This window comes from Gallus gallus, chromosome 4 (assembly GCF_016699485.2).
Source record: "Gallus gallus isolate bGalGal1 chromosome 4, bGalGal1.mat.broiler.GRCg7b, whole genome shotgun sequence".
Taxonomy (NCBI): Eukaryota; Metazoa; Chordata; class Aves; order Galliformes; family Phasianidae; genus Gallus; species Gallus gallus.
In genome coordinates, this window is record NC_052535.1 from 57,603,081 (window position 1) to 57,617,983 (window position 14,903).

The following is a 14,903-nucleotide window of genomic DNA, read 5'->3' on the forward strand; positions in this document are numbered from 1 at the left end:
GCTGGCTGTTTACCTGCCCTCTTTCTCCTTCTGTAATTTCTTAAACGCAGGAGACCAGGCTATGAAACAAAAAGAAATATGGTGATGGTTAATTTTGGAGGTTTCAATGTTTGGCCAAATCTTAGGAACATAAAATTCAGGACACATGATTCAGAAGCAGATCCGATCAGCCCAAGGCTTTAGACTTCAGCATCATTAATTAAATCAGGTTCTCACAGAAAAAAAAAGAAAAAGAAAAAGAAAATAAAAGAAAAAAAAAAGGTACTTACAAGTATTGGACTTAATATCCCTTTTCTTCAACAAAAGTACAATTGTTTTAGGGACTGGAAAATTTTACAAAGCAGACTATTCACATTATTTTGTTCCTATTCATCAAACGACATTAAACTGGGAGAATAAATGCTAGAGAGTTAAGCAATAACATGATTTTGAGATCTGTTTAGGAGTTTACTTTTTGAAGGATTTGAGAAACAGCTGTTTGAGGACTCTAAAGGATTCGTACAACTGCATGAGTAAGTGAATGGAAAGACTAAAAATACACCAACAACGCAACAAAGGGTCAGGCAAGTACATGGTCACATATAAAAACAGTGCTTTATTTTCACATCAAAACAACTACTACTGTAATTACATCATTGAAAAGGTAATGAGTTTAAAACATCCTTTCCTTAGTCTATCAAGTAAGCCCAAATATATACGGTTTTGCTATTACAGACATTTTCACAGTAAACATGAAATAGTCCTCTTTCCTAATCCCCCACGTGGGACAAGTATGAGACTTTTACAGTAGTGCAAAGAATATAAAATCTAGTGTGGGCAACAGCAAGGACTAAAACATGTCTTTAAAGTTTGGCTTAGTAAGTGCACATTGAAGATAGGATTGTGTTTAATTATAATGAGTGCAGAGACTCTTTTAATTTTCAAGTAAAAATTGGACCTACTTGGAATGCAGTTCAGTTATTTCATTGCAGGTAATGTATAAGAAGGTTTCTAACCTTTCTGGTGAAACAATGGATGAATTGAGCCAACAAAGTGCAAAAACATATGAAAGGCCGCACATAAACTTTGGTCAAATCTTCTCCAAAGACTCCTTCTGGCCAACCATAGGTTGCAGTCATTCACTGTTCATCATGATGATTCACTCAGCACTGCATTTCAAAAGACACTAGACAAATAGACTATGGGTAACAAAAATCTATCTTATAATGATTCTATTATGAATCTTAAGAATTTACAGTATATGAACTTTCATTTGTTCCAAGAAGTACTTCTTCAGCTCTTCAATTACACCAATCCTGGGTAATGCAGAGTGCACATCTTTACCATGCACTCAATTCCTATCTAAATTCTTCATCAGAAGTTTTGATATGAGGTATAGATACATGTTCAGGTTATATAACTTCATTGTTTCAGGAAGTGTGTTAAAAAATAATGTATTTGGTGTTTCTTTAAAAACAAACAAACAAACACGCCTTTCACAGTACACTTCGTCTTCAATATACTGATAGCACTCATGGACCTAACTCATTCCTAACTTTAAAACATATTAATTCCTCAAAGATTAATCAAACCAACACGTTTCACATTTGCAATTGAGCTCTCTCAAATAAGCTTTGTGCTACCACAATCTGGTACATTGACACAGCATGTGAAAATCACTCTAGAATTAGATTCAGGTTTCTCACAGAGCTTTGAAAGCTAAAATCAAATGTTCTCCAGGAATTAAAAAGTAAAGGTTAAAATAATCACTCTTATTAATGAAAAACAGTGGTTTTTCATTGGGAAAACCTTCAGTGAGAGCTGTTGACTCTACATCTATATGGAGAATAGAAGGCAAATAGCATAAGACTTCAAGTTCACACATTAGATCTTGTTAAACTTTATCTCAAATATCTTTTCAGACAAACTATGTTTTTGACACAATAAACTACTTCCCTTAAAAAATGCCAAATAAAAAACACACATCCAATTCAAAATATCCCACTCAGAAAATTAAAAATATTTTCATTGAAATCAAAATTATCCATGGAAGAAGACAGATCACTTTTTAACCACACATACTAGTAAGAGAAGAAACAACAAGGTCAATTCTAAAAGCACATGCAGGTAAAGTAATGTTGCACTTCTGAATCTCTCACTTGCTTCCTTTGCATAGCTCCCTTAGTTTCAGACATGGGTCCTGTTATCCCTGACTATGAAGCCCTGACAGAGATGCTACGAAAATTTTTGAGTACGTTTATTTTCTGCCATGATCTTATTTACATTGCTTTTATGACAAATAGTTATCCTCATCAGCCTATGCTTTAAACAAGGCAAGCTCTCCAACATTCCAGTGGGTAAAATTTAATGCTGTACTAATGACACTAAGAAATGCCACTAGTTTGAATGTTATTAACTAAACTTTGGTTTGTAGCTGCTAGGTAAAGTTTCTTGCTTTGGAAAGAGAGGATTTCCAGTTTCCAAGCAAAGTAAACAGTTCTTCCAGGTATAAAAAGGTCCAAGAAAACAGTACAGTTTCCATTTTTAGGAAAAAATGTGATTCCTAATTCACGTGTTATTATAACCATAATACCCAAACCTTAAACAATGCAGTTCTGTTATTTACTTCAGGTATTGAAAAAACAGCTTCAGAGTAGACTGTTATTATTAGTAACAGGTAATTCTACATTCATTGTTATTACTAACACTGGATTTTCTGAAGATTGGGAAGCATTCTCACAATTAATTTGATTATGCTCATTAAACTTCATTAGGCATCCAACATGGCCTGAGGACAAGATCTTCTCCTAATGTATCTCAAAATATACTACACTACTCCAGTGTAGTACATAATACTGTGTAATATCTATGTAATATACTGCTATGTGACATTGTGTTTTGTGTTACAAAACGCCATAAAATTCTCTCTACAGAGATTTCTGAAAATGAGGTATATAGCCACATGAATGCAAGCAAATTCTAAGGCTGGGATTTTGTAATAACATCATTTGCTGTAAATTTACAGTATCAATATACAGTATCACTCCCAGAGTTACTCATAATGATATCTTATCCAAGAATCAGAACATTATAGAAGCTCTTTCACCATAGCATTTCCAAAATGACAATATGATGTATATTGTAGCTCTCAAGAGTCCATAAATTGCAGCTACTTAGGATCACCTCCAGTTCTATACAGTTTACAAACAGTTTACAAACAACAGCTTCAACTTCAAAAAAAAAAAGTTTTAAGCTTTTTTCCTATCATCTTTAAATACATTTTTTTATGAAAGTTGTGATAATGTTCAATTCACACAATGAGCACATCATACAGTTAAATGAGAGGAAACAATGATGTTTTAATTAAAGCAGAAGATCTTTAAGCAAGTAACCATTTCATGCTATTTTTAATCTTTCAAAGAATGCCATTCCTTCGTATCCAAAGTCACAAATGTACCAAAAAAAAAAAAAAAGGAAAGAAAAAAAAGAAAATCTTCAGTTCCCTCTCCTATCCACCACTCTACCCATCTGGTAGGGTCCATGACATCAGATGATATATTCTGACCACCACCTGACACTAACCTGCTTCCCGATGCAGTATCATCATGTTGGATAATTTTACCCACTGTGTATTCCATCTCCTCCATCCTCACCCATGTTCAACAGAGATACTCAGACCTAGAGCCTTCACTTTTGAAGGTCATTTGAGAATCCATACTTGATCTAGAACAAAGGAGAAGTCTTTCCGACTCATCTGTGTACCTTCTTGCCCAGAGCTCTCCTCCTGCGTTCACCGCTCGAGGCTTGAGAGAGAGTGTTTCAAATTTCACATAAGTTTCTTTTGCAAGGTCAGCTTCCTTAGGAGCTTTGGGTTTCACATGAAGTTTTAAAACTTTGTAGAGTAAGAAAATTATCAAAGGTAAAACAACTACACATGCTGCACTGCTGCCCATTATCAGAATAGAAAACTGAGAGTTGCTTTCATCATTTAACATGTCAGTAGTGAAAATAACGCATTGCTCTTTTGTAGGGGGCACTCCTTTGGGTGAAACGCATGCCATGTACTGAGTACTAGGTTGCAAACCATCAATTGTGACTTTGTTTTTGCTAGAATCCGTGCTCAGAGGCAACATCTCTTCATCTCCGTACTTTGAATATAACACAGTCACCGCAGTGTTGCTTGAGGCATTGACAGTTTTCCAAGTCAAGGTCACTCTTTCATCTGTTTCTGTGATCACCCTTAGGTCCATCACAGTAACATTTTGCTCAGCTGTAGCTGCTGCCTTAAGTGAAGCCTCCTCACCTTTCTTGCTCATCTCCTCAGTCTGCTTTGCTTCCTCACCTTTCTTCCTCATGTCCCCAGTCTGCTTTTTGTTTCCATTTGTCACTGTCTTTGAATTTTTCTTTCCATCAGCCATGGACCTGGATTGCTTCTTGTCAGTAACCCTGGCATTTGTTGATCTTTCAGTAGTAACCTGTGCTGTGGTGGTTGATGTGGTGAGAAGAGGTGTGGTTGTTCTCTCAGGCTCCTTCTTGGATTCCTCCAGTGTGGTATTCTGTCTCTCAGCCTCCTGCTTCCTTCCATACTTCTGTGGCAACACAGTTGTAGTAACAACACCAACCACTGTGACAGTAACAGCAGCTTCTGACATTCCTGCTAAATTCTTTGCTTTACATCTGTATTCGCCTGCATCCTTGTATGAAATCCCTGTCAAGCTTAATATGGACCATCGGACACCTTCTCCAGGTGTTTCTTGAATTACTACAAGAAAACGTAAAGAATAAAATATTATAAAAAGGAACTAAAAGAGAAAGTAATCATTAGATTACCTTTTTTTTTTCCCCTCTGAAATTATTTCTATCAGAATGAAGCATATGTATTAAAAATGAAAAAGGTCTCCCCGACTTCAAGAGACACTGAACACAACAGCTATTTAAAAAAATGTCAGAAGTTACCTTTGTCATAAGGTACTTCAATACCTACGACTATTACTCTCTTCAGAACTAAGAGTTAAGGTAACTGTTAGCTACTTGCCATTAACAATAAACTTTTTTTTTGGATACTACTGCACAGTGATGTACCATAGCACATTACAGCAAGAATGATATTAGATAATCGTGGTCTCTTTAGTATTCAAGGTGGGCACACAAATAAGCAGTAAACATTTGCAAATAAGAGAACGTTTTTTTGAAAACCCCACATTTACAGTGCTATGTTTTAAGTTGCTCAGTTATAGCCTCACTAGCTTTTTCTGTTATCACAAAGATTTCCAATGAAAAAGGAGATTTCAGTAATGAATTCTCCTTTCTGCTTCTCAGCTTCTGAATTATTACCCAACTATTCTAACTTCTGTTTTTCCTTCATTCTTCCCTCCTTCATCCATTTTCATACACACACAAACAGACACACAGAGTTCTTATTACAGACCACAAACAGAATCAGAACAACCTGTTGAACCCGGAGAAAGAATTTCCTAACAGCAGTTCCATGGATGCAACTGCCAGAATGGTGCAATACCTAGTCCACTGTCACTAATAAGAATGATCTCAAAGCACAGGAAACCCAGCGATTTCAGACTCTCTCATGTCCTATAAAAGGGCTATTTCTATAAAAGAGCTATTATACCTGTGTAGTTCACTGGTATATTGTCTGACCTAGTCCAAGTAAGCTGCGGTGTTGGGTATCCAGTAGCATCACAGCGTAGCAGAACATTGCTTCCCAGTGGGGAGGTGATTTTGGTTGCTGATGTCATCACAGATGGCTTAAGACACTGTTCTAACTCAGCTCTCTGGAACAAGATCCCTGCCAAGCTCTCCGGTCCACTACAAGTAACCAGTGGGTCAAGAAGTACGATTGAGTTGTCCACAATTTTGGAAAATTCAATTAACTTTGAAATCCGACAGTCACAAAACCATGGGTTGTCCTGCAAACCTGAAGAGAGAAAGAGTAGGAAAACAAACAGAAAAAAAGTGTTGTCAGGCAACATTCTAATGTTGTGATTTCAGTATGACATATGACTACCATCAAGTACAATCAAGAAGAACCACGGGACTATTCTGAGTTAATATTTTTCTACTGTTCTCCTTTGTTAGATGACTGGGAGGGAATTTTTTGCAGAGGTGAAAAGACTAAAAATACTTATTAAGTCTTCACATAAATTTGCAGGAGCACAGTAATAAATTGGTGTTACCTTTGCTTAACTTTGCTATTTATCTAGGAAGAAAAAAACACTTTGAAAAGATATCTTAAGAGTGATGACACATTTTCACCTGTCTGTGGCTTCTGGAGAGAGCTTCTCAGAGTTTCTGCACCCTGTCCCCCTCCTCTGCTTTTGGTACTTCTTTGGGCTCTTACAGTTTGATCTTCTCAGACCCCTGTTCTATGCTTGCAGAGAACATGATGGAGGGAGGTTAGAGCTTACACCAACATCTCTGCCTACAGAACAAAAGGATATGGGCTAAGGAGAAAAAACTCTAGACCAACAACATTCTTATCTGGCTCTGAGCCATACCAATACTCTTAGAAATCTGGGTTTAATTTATGACAGTCTTGGAAACGTATTCAAATATAAAAGAATAGAGGAGAATGGGAAGGATCCTGGGAAAAGCTGACAGTTACAATGATTTTTACGATGGCATAGAAGTATACTGTCTCTTCTTTTGTTATAGGCTATAACATTTGCTTCTAAGATCTTTGAATGGGAGGCTTCCCAACTTGGTGAAGTTATTAGGACAAAACAGAATAGCCCCTTCTGAGAAATGTGTCTAAATCATCAGGTGGTGTCCATTACTATGTTGACCTCAACAAAGCAACACTCACTTTACCAGGTAAAAAACTGCAGTGTATCACCCATGAGTTCAAATATTTTCTCCCTTGATTTGTACTTTTGGGCATAACTTTTCTATTTTCTTCTAGCTATAGCAATAAACAGAACTCACAGACTGAAATGAAGGATGGTATGCAAGAGTTGCTCACTATTGAATTTACTGACTAGCAGAACAGACAAGTCATGTCAACTAACTCACAATTAAAAGAAAAACAATTAAACACCTACCAGTATTTCTCAGCATGTGTTTTTAGGAATTATCACATCAGCAAATGGGAAAAAAATCTGCCTTCCATTTTGGAAGAAACCTTTTGATGAAAGAGTATATGAATAATTAACTACTAGTTCCTTTCATCACCTGACCGAGATTAGGTTATTTTAAGCACCATAGCTGTGATTGGCTAAAATAGTGATAAACCCTGATTAATCCCTGTTTTTAAAACAAGACTTGACCTGAAGAGATTCCCTGACTTTGACATCACAATCCAATTTCACCCCTTTCAGACACAAGAGATTTTGTATCTATTCACCACCTACTGCCCTCAGGAATGGAGAAATCAAGGAAATCTTACCAGCAACAGTGCTACTTTAAGAAAAAAAAAAAAAAAAGAAACTCCAAAATGTAAAACTAATTTTCTTTGAAACTCAAATATGTATTTACAAGCAAAAGTGATATCATCGGATTGTTTGCCATATGCCGAAGCACATCAACTGTTTCCTCATAAAAGCTCTGCCCAATTAAGAATATGCATCTACCTACTTGTACTTTTAATTTAGACAACCTTAGTTTGTACTTAGGAATAATATTCCTTTATTTTTTTATTCTCATTTGCTTGTAAGCGGTTAATTTTTCCTACCATCTCAAGCAGAAGGGACTGTAGGAGTATTTGAAAATGCAATTCCCCCAAAGGTATAAGAAGGGAATCAAGACCCCCTGGAAACAAGCCCTCCGCCAACAGTCCCTCTGTACTAAATAATGTCAAAATGCACAGCCTCTATGCAAAATGATACTAAACATATATCTTATGCTACCTTCTGTTTCCTGCAAGCTTCAGTGCAGGAAAGGATGGATTTATTATTGTTTCTAATACTACTTCGAAAAGACTTTCAAATATATAAATACACGGCTTTCACATTCTCCCATTGTTGAAGAGGAGAACTAAAGATGTTACAACCTAAACAGACTAAATGAAACAGGCGAAATAGGAGGAACGGTGAAGAAAAGCCATTAGATTGGGTGGTTGTTCAGTCTAGTCCAGGACACAGGTTTGATTGTCTCAGATTGTTCTGAAGGCCTGGTTTCAGTGGCTGAAGAAAGCGGCAGTCCCACAGGAATCTCTACTTCTGTATTTCAGTGCAAAGGAGTTATTTCAGTTCATCACCTTATCTCCCCCATCTGTCACAGTGTCCAAAGGAACTGACTGAAGAAGCAGGATATACATACAGATAATACCTACACAGCTAGGGGAGTTACTCCCTTACTTCTGTGGCTCATCCTTTCTATTTACTTGCATCTTGCCGATACCTGGCAGTACTCACTTTATTTGCAGTAAACTTGCGGAGCCATTGTAAGTCATCAAGTCATATGAATACCCAAAATAAAAAGATGAAAGCACTTAGATGCAAGGATAACACACTGAAATTGGTTACACTTCAGTTAGCTATTGAAGAGAACAGAAATGGGAATGTAAACTTCTGAAGTTTAACAAATTGTGTTTACAAGGTGGTAAAAGTGAGAAGGAACATAAGAAAGAATAAAGAAAAGATTTCTTAAAAGGTACAAGTTGAAGAAACTAGAAGAAATGGGGAGCTTTAATAAAGGATGTGGTACAATTCCCTCAGGAAAATAAATTCCTAAGAAGAGAATTTAAAATTAATAAGTCTTCAGTGGTATACATACCTAATGGAACACTAAATACTTATAAATCCCGGCCTCTTTTGAAGAAATATTGAGGAAGCCTATTGACTTGAGAGAGAAATATTAACCAAAGCAAAGCTAACACTGATAAATATGTTTGCATTGCAATATACCAATGCAGTGTATGTCAAAATTAAATAAGGTTTATAAAATACTCTATTAAAAAAAAAACCAAAAACTTGCTTTATTCTAGATTTAGCATATTTGAAGTTTACTTTCACACATTTATACGCATGTTTGTATGTTTAATGGCAAGTTCATGTATGTGTGCATCTATGCATGCATATTTTTGCAGTCTTCTCAGTAAACAGGATTTCCCACACCATATCAGCATAGACTTTTAGCATTTGAAATAGCTATGAGTAAAATTTCCTTTGTAAATCAGTAGCTGGTCTTAGACCATAACTTGTTGCTGCAAAATGGTAGTACATGAAATAATCAAGTTTGGGGTTGATGGAAATATTCATCAAAACAACATCAAAACAACCAACCTACCCTAATACTCTCTTTTGACTGAAGCTACAAAATTTTGACCCATGGATCTAAACAGTAAACTCTACTTCCCTCACTCTGTCCCAGTGCTTCCTACACACTAATAGCTAGTGTGAAGTTTCAGGAAGAGCAGCATCTACCTCACAGCCCAGCACAACCAGTGGGAACCCAATGGACCTGCTGCGTTTCAAATTTTTGGCATTTCTACAAGCAACAGAGGCAAGATTTCATTTTACTGCCACTCTGTCAAATCCTGGACTCCTCTGTTCCTCTTAGTGACTCGCTAGATGTAATTTTCCATATGGAAAATGCTGCTACCATCATTCACGCCAGCAATATTAATCTCTGTACGGCAGCCAGTGCTGAAACTTAGCTGTGATTTGGATCAAAGTATTAGGTTAAAGCTCCAATGCTAACCAAGATAGGGCCAGCTGAACTCACACACTGGTTCCTTTATTGTTTCCACTGTTTAACTGTCAGCTCATTCTACAGCTCTGTTTTGAACTGTTCCAAAGTGTACTCCCCAAGACAAAGCCAGGAGCTGTGCACCCTCCAGAGACTTCTTCCTGATGGGAGCTTGGATGAGATCACATCAAGGATGATTCCCTCTGTCCTATTCATTCCCCCAGCATACGTACAGCAGGCTTTCCGCCTTCAAAACCATCCTGCAGTACCTGCCAGCCCATCAGGTATATAACATACATATTATTTCATAGTACAAAAGCACAATAGTTGGATTCTCTCTTTAATTCAGACAGCTTGAGCTGAGAAAGAGACACCCCCACCCACTCGCTTACATTTTAGAGACACTATAGCTGCAGAAAACCAATGGTCAAAACTTGCAAAATGTTGAACAGCCAACCAGGTTTAAAAAAAAAAAAAAAAAGAGAGCTGGCTTTGCACTCTGAGGATGTGAGACAGAGAGAACCATTCAGCCACAGGCCAGGAATCATCCCCTGATCCCCCTTCACATAGCATAGCGTACACATTGAGGAACATCACGCAGTGGGGAGCAATGAAACCTGCAGGACAGAAACTATGAATTGGCATAAGGAGATATACTAATCTGCCAGTCATTTTGGCTTCTCCAAGAAGCCTCAGAGTGAACATGGGGAACCTGAACTTTCTCTTACATGCAACTCTCTTGATGTTCAGTCAAGACATTCCAGAAAAAATTGCCTCCTGGTGTTAAAAAAAAAAATACATTTGCACAAATGAATTCATGGCTTTGCTGTTGTTGATGTTGTTAATTAAATACAAGTGACAATCTTGTTTTGCCAGAAATAGAAGATGAGCGAGCCATAAGTACTTACTAAGTAGTATCTGACTGCTGTTTTCCTGACTAGACAAAAACAGCATTTATTTGCTTCAGTTTCCAGCTTCTAGCAGTGCTCTGGCTGCAGTACCCATTACACGTAGGTATGTGGGCCAGACTGAATGCTCCTGCAGAGCACCACTCTTGAGCATCAAAATGAGTTCTGTGTGTAACTGTGGGCATCGCATTTAAAGAGAAAACCTTTCCTCCCCTACTTGCCCACTTGCTCCCTCCCACTCCTCCCCTTCCATAAAAAAGTGTCCAAAGAGAACCAGCAAATATGGTAGGAAATGAAAAAAACTCATAGTCTATAAGAAACAGCTGAAAGAAATAGTGTAACCAGCTAAGAAAGCAAAAGGCCGTCAGGGAAGGAAAATGTATGAAAGGTTATTGTAAGAGAAGGCAATAAGTTTTTCTGCGTGTTCATCTCATGTAGGACAATACTTGATCAGCTTAATCAGCTTAGTTTGCAGTAAGGGAGATTGAGGTTAGGTATTAAGAGGAACTTTCTCACTGTATTGAAAGACAAGCACTGGAGGTTGCCAGGGAAGGCTCTGGAGTGGCCCACCTCTTAGCCAAAGGGTAGGCAGAGTTCAGTTCATCTAGATCTGCATTCCAGCAGGCCAGAGGCCTTTCTGAAATCCTTCCTGGTCCCTTATTTCTGTAATCCTTATTCTGCCTCAGAGGAGAGGAAGGGCATCAATGGAATATTGCTGGAATATCCAGCACAAGGGGTGTCAGAAGGGAAATAATGTCACAGAGCACATCTTACTCTCACTGTTCTGAGCCAGCATCTCCTATGGCTGGAGCAATATAAAGGCACCTCAACTCCTAGGGCATCTTTCTTGTCTCTTTTAACCACTCATTCCTAAAAACTGACTGCTTCACAACAGTCCAACAGAGACCAAAGAATGACCCTCTGGCAACAGGTATGGGTGGCCTAACTGCAATTTTGCAAGCTGCAGTATTACAGATAATAAAGCTAACACCAAGTGGAAACAAAATTGTGAAAATGATTGGTTACATAAAAAGCACTCCACTTACTGATCTACAAAGAAAAAGAGCATTTTCTGATTCACTATAGAGTTTCTTATACAGCAAGCATTGTTTGCCTGCAATGAAACAGTCATAAGAAGGTTATGCTGTCCAGAAATGAAAATTCAGTACATTACCCACAGCTTACCTAAGGTAAATTTCCTCAGCACAACACAGAGCAAGTACTATCCACAGATCTACATTCTCATATTGAAATATACAGTGACTGCACGCAGCGTCCCTCAGAGCATAAAAAAGAAAGGAGAAGCAAGGCTCTGAACCCACTGCACATCCCTCTATGCAGATCTGTGCCCACTTGTAGTTCATAAATGAAAATGATCCAAAGGTCACATCCTATGTTGCTAGAAAAGTCAGTGTTGGTCTCAGAGGGTTTACCAGGACTGAAGGAGGCAAGCAAAGTGTGTGCATCAATGAGGAGTGCAGATGGCAAGAAAGGGAGAAAGGGGAGAGCTAAAGGGAAAGGGGGGGGAAGTGTATAGGTTTGGTTTTTTATAATTGTTTATTTATTCACTAAGTAGTAGTAATGAGGGCTAGGTAAGCAAAGGCAACTGAATAACCTCTGGGATTCCCACATGAGGACATCATCAGGAGGATTAGACCTAGCCCATTCAGCTCCCATGTTATTGCCTTCAGTATGGGGTATTGAGCGGACTTAATTTTACAGGGTTTTTTTTGTGTTGCTTTTTTTTTTTAATCCCAAATCAACCAAGTTCCTTTGAAAGCTGCAAACTTACAGTTACCATGCATGTAATCATTCAGCCTACTTTCATCTATGAAGTTATTTACAGCCTCATCTGAATGAGAGCTTCAGATCAAACTTTGTTGTAAAACAAAGCAGGTGAACAAATGAATGCTTAATAATGGCTTCAGATCAAGAAGGTGGAGTTACTGGGCAGCACAATGCACAGAGGGTCTTTATCAGCGGGTAACAAACTCCTGCAGCTAGATTACGGGAAGCCAGGTATTCACCTGGTGCTGGTTTTCTTCCCTTCCACTGCTGCACTGCATTACAAAAACACCAGAACATGCACTTATACAGTGACAAACAAGAAAGCTGTCAATGGACCCAAAACTGCAAATGGTAAATGGTTACCTGCAAGGCTACAAAGGGAACAAAAACTTGATAGAGCACAAGGTCACACACACAAAAAAAACAAAACAAAAAACCTGATGTCATGGTCTAAAAGAAATTGGAGAGAGAGAATAAAACTATGAACAATGAGAACCCAGCCAAGCTCTTCTTAAATGCTCACTTTAAATACTATAAAAAAGCACTGTGACACTGTGTGTATCAGGGATCCTTATTCTTCTTCTGGTACTCACAATGTGAATTGGCAGAAACGTCAGCTTTAGAACAATGCAGGGTCAACATGAGTCATGGGGAGGCTAATGTATTTCAGAGCAGGCTTTCTATAAAGCATCTACTCTAGCTACTCACCTGGTTTGCAAGTTACTGCTAAAAACAGCTGCAAGTGGACACACTTGTGTTTGCAGCCGCATTCAGTGATGAGGGCACTGTCCTCAGAAGCACAATTTTTGGAAGTCCCTCATTTATCTGGATATTGAATATTTCATAAGGAAATAGGAATCCAGTACATTTCACATACTTTGATAACCCTGAGATAACAATATACATGAAGGTCACTATATATATTTCCTATATATTTTTCTATCAACAGCAGAAAATAGATGGACAGATAGATGACAGACGAACAGATAAATTGCAGAGCAAGCCAGAAGAATGACTTGTACTAGAACCCTCCTGAACCTAAGGCCTGTCTCACCCTCACTTAACCTTTCGGTACATTTTAATAAGGAATGAGAGAAGGTCCTTAACATACCCAAAATGACTCTCTGAGTTGCCAGAATGTCCGTGCTCTTGGGAGGGATGACTTCTGAGAAGGGTGGCCAAATGTCCATCAGGTCCGAGGGCAAGGTGGTAAGCTTGTTGCTGGAGATGTCCAGGTAGGTGAGGTTCCTCAGGTACCTGCCAGCCTCGGCTGGAATGCTGGTCACCTTATTGTTATGCAAATCGAGAGTCCTCAAGTTGGGCATCTCTGCCAGAGACTCCCAAGGGAAAGTCGAGATAAGATTTCCATCCAGCCGGAGCTCATGCAGTTGTTTCAGGTTATAGAAGCTGCTGATATCAATGTTGGCTACGCAGTTGTAAGTTACCCACAGATATTTGAGGTCTACTAGGTAGTAAAAGGCTTCAGTGGGAATCCTTCGTATGACAGTTTTTTCTATACGAAGTTTTACAGTATCCACAGGAACGTTCACGGGGATCTCAAACATGTCAGGGTCGTTACAGAGCACAGACCTAGCACCAGAAAGAAAGAGATCTGCATTTCTTTATCAGAAAGTTGTACTTCAGATTGAAATGCTATTAACTTCCACATTAACATCAGAATTTAAAAAGACGAATGTGAATTTTCTAAAGAGAAAATATTTCTATATGAAATTTAGATTTGCTTTATTCCAAAGCATGCAAGCACCACCTTCCTAGTTCTCAGAATAGACTGAGAATTGAAAATCCCAGCGTATTTCTCAAAAGGGAAGACTGCTAGCCTTATTTGTAGTGTCTAGGCAGGAGCAATCTGCTTTTTAGAGATTCTATAGAACTTCCTGTTCCTATTGATTTCAGTGAAATGAGATTCCTCTGTATTCTCAGGAATCAGGAAGTTTCCCTTTCTTTTGCATATACCGTTTGCATGCATCAGTTTAAAGAGTCCTCTCCTCTCTAGAAACTATCTTTAATTTACTCCATTTTTTTCCTCTACATTCTACAGATTTGCTTTCTCATCCTATCATTTTATACTAGATACGCCTTGACAATAAGTAGCTGAAACAGTATCTCCCAAAATTGACACAGTAATCTCCAATTAACCTAATTTTTATTACCAAAAATTATTACTTCCCCGTGAATATAGGAAAAAAGAAACTACTGTATTTATTTAAACCAGAATCACTTTACAGTAGATAAATAGTTTGAGGAAATAGAAAGGTCATTACAGTAGTAGGAAAAACAAGGGTCAGAAATTACTTTCTACAGTGAAAATGAAGATTTAGAGTAGCTATTGTTAAGCACAAAGCCATTAAAACAAAACATAAAGGCCATCTGCTCTGATTCAGGAAGACTGTTAGCTATGTTATACTAACATCAATTATGCCATAATTTCAAAGTAACCATGATAAACTAATTTGCAACATATGTGAGAATGTTATTTCCAGTTTCCTCAGTCCTTTTCCTTATAAACCCACTGGTATAAGAAATAATGAAATGCATACCTTGTTCCAGTGCCATCACTTCTGCCAT

General features: G+C 38.0%; 1 protein-coding gene across 1 annotated transcript; it reads right to left on the minus strand.

Annotated features, from left to right (window-relative positions):
• Positions 1 to 575: 575 nt before the first annotated feature.
• Positions 576 to 14,903, minus strand: LRIT3 (leucine rich repeat, Ig-like and transmembrane domains 3). The gene is made up of 4 exons (XM_040700476.1): positions 14,876 to 14,903; positions 13,429 to 13,929; positions 5,606 to 5,911; positions 576 to 4,741 (listed from the first exon to the last, which is right to left on the minus strand). Exons 1-4 carry the CDS (start codon positions 14,901 to 14,903, stop codon positions 3,639 to 3,641), a joined length of 1,938 nt encoding a protein of 645 aa, XP_040556410.1. The 3' UTR covers positions 576 to 3,638.

Coding starts and splice junctions, on each gene's coding strand:
- LRIT3 (XM_040700476.1), bottom strand. CDS start 14,903: ATGGCAGAAGTGATGGCACTGGAACAAG. Junction 5,912..13,428: donor AACTCAGAGAGTCATTTTGG/GTATGTTAAGGA, acceptor TTCTCTCTTCAG/GTTTGCAGGACAACCCATGG. Junction 4,742..5,605: donor TATACCAGTGAACTACACAG/GTATAATAGCTC, acceptor GTTTTCTTGTAG/TAATTCAAGAAACACCTGGA.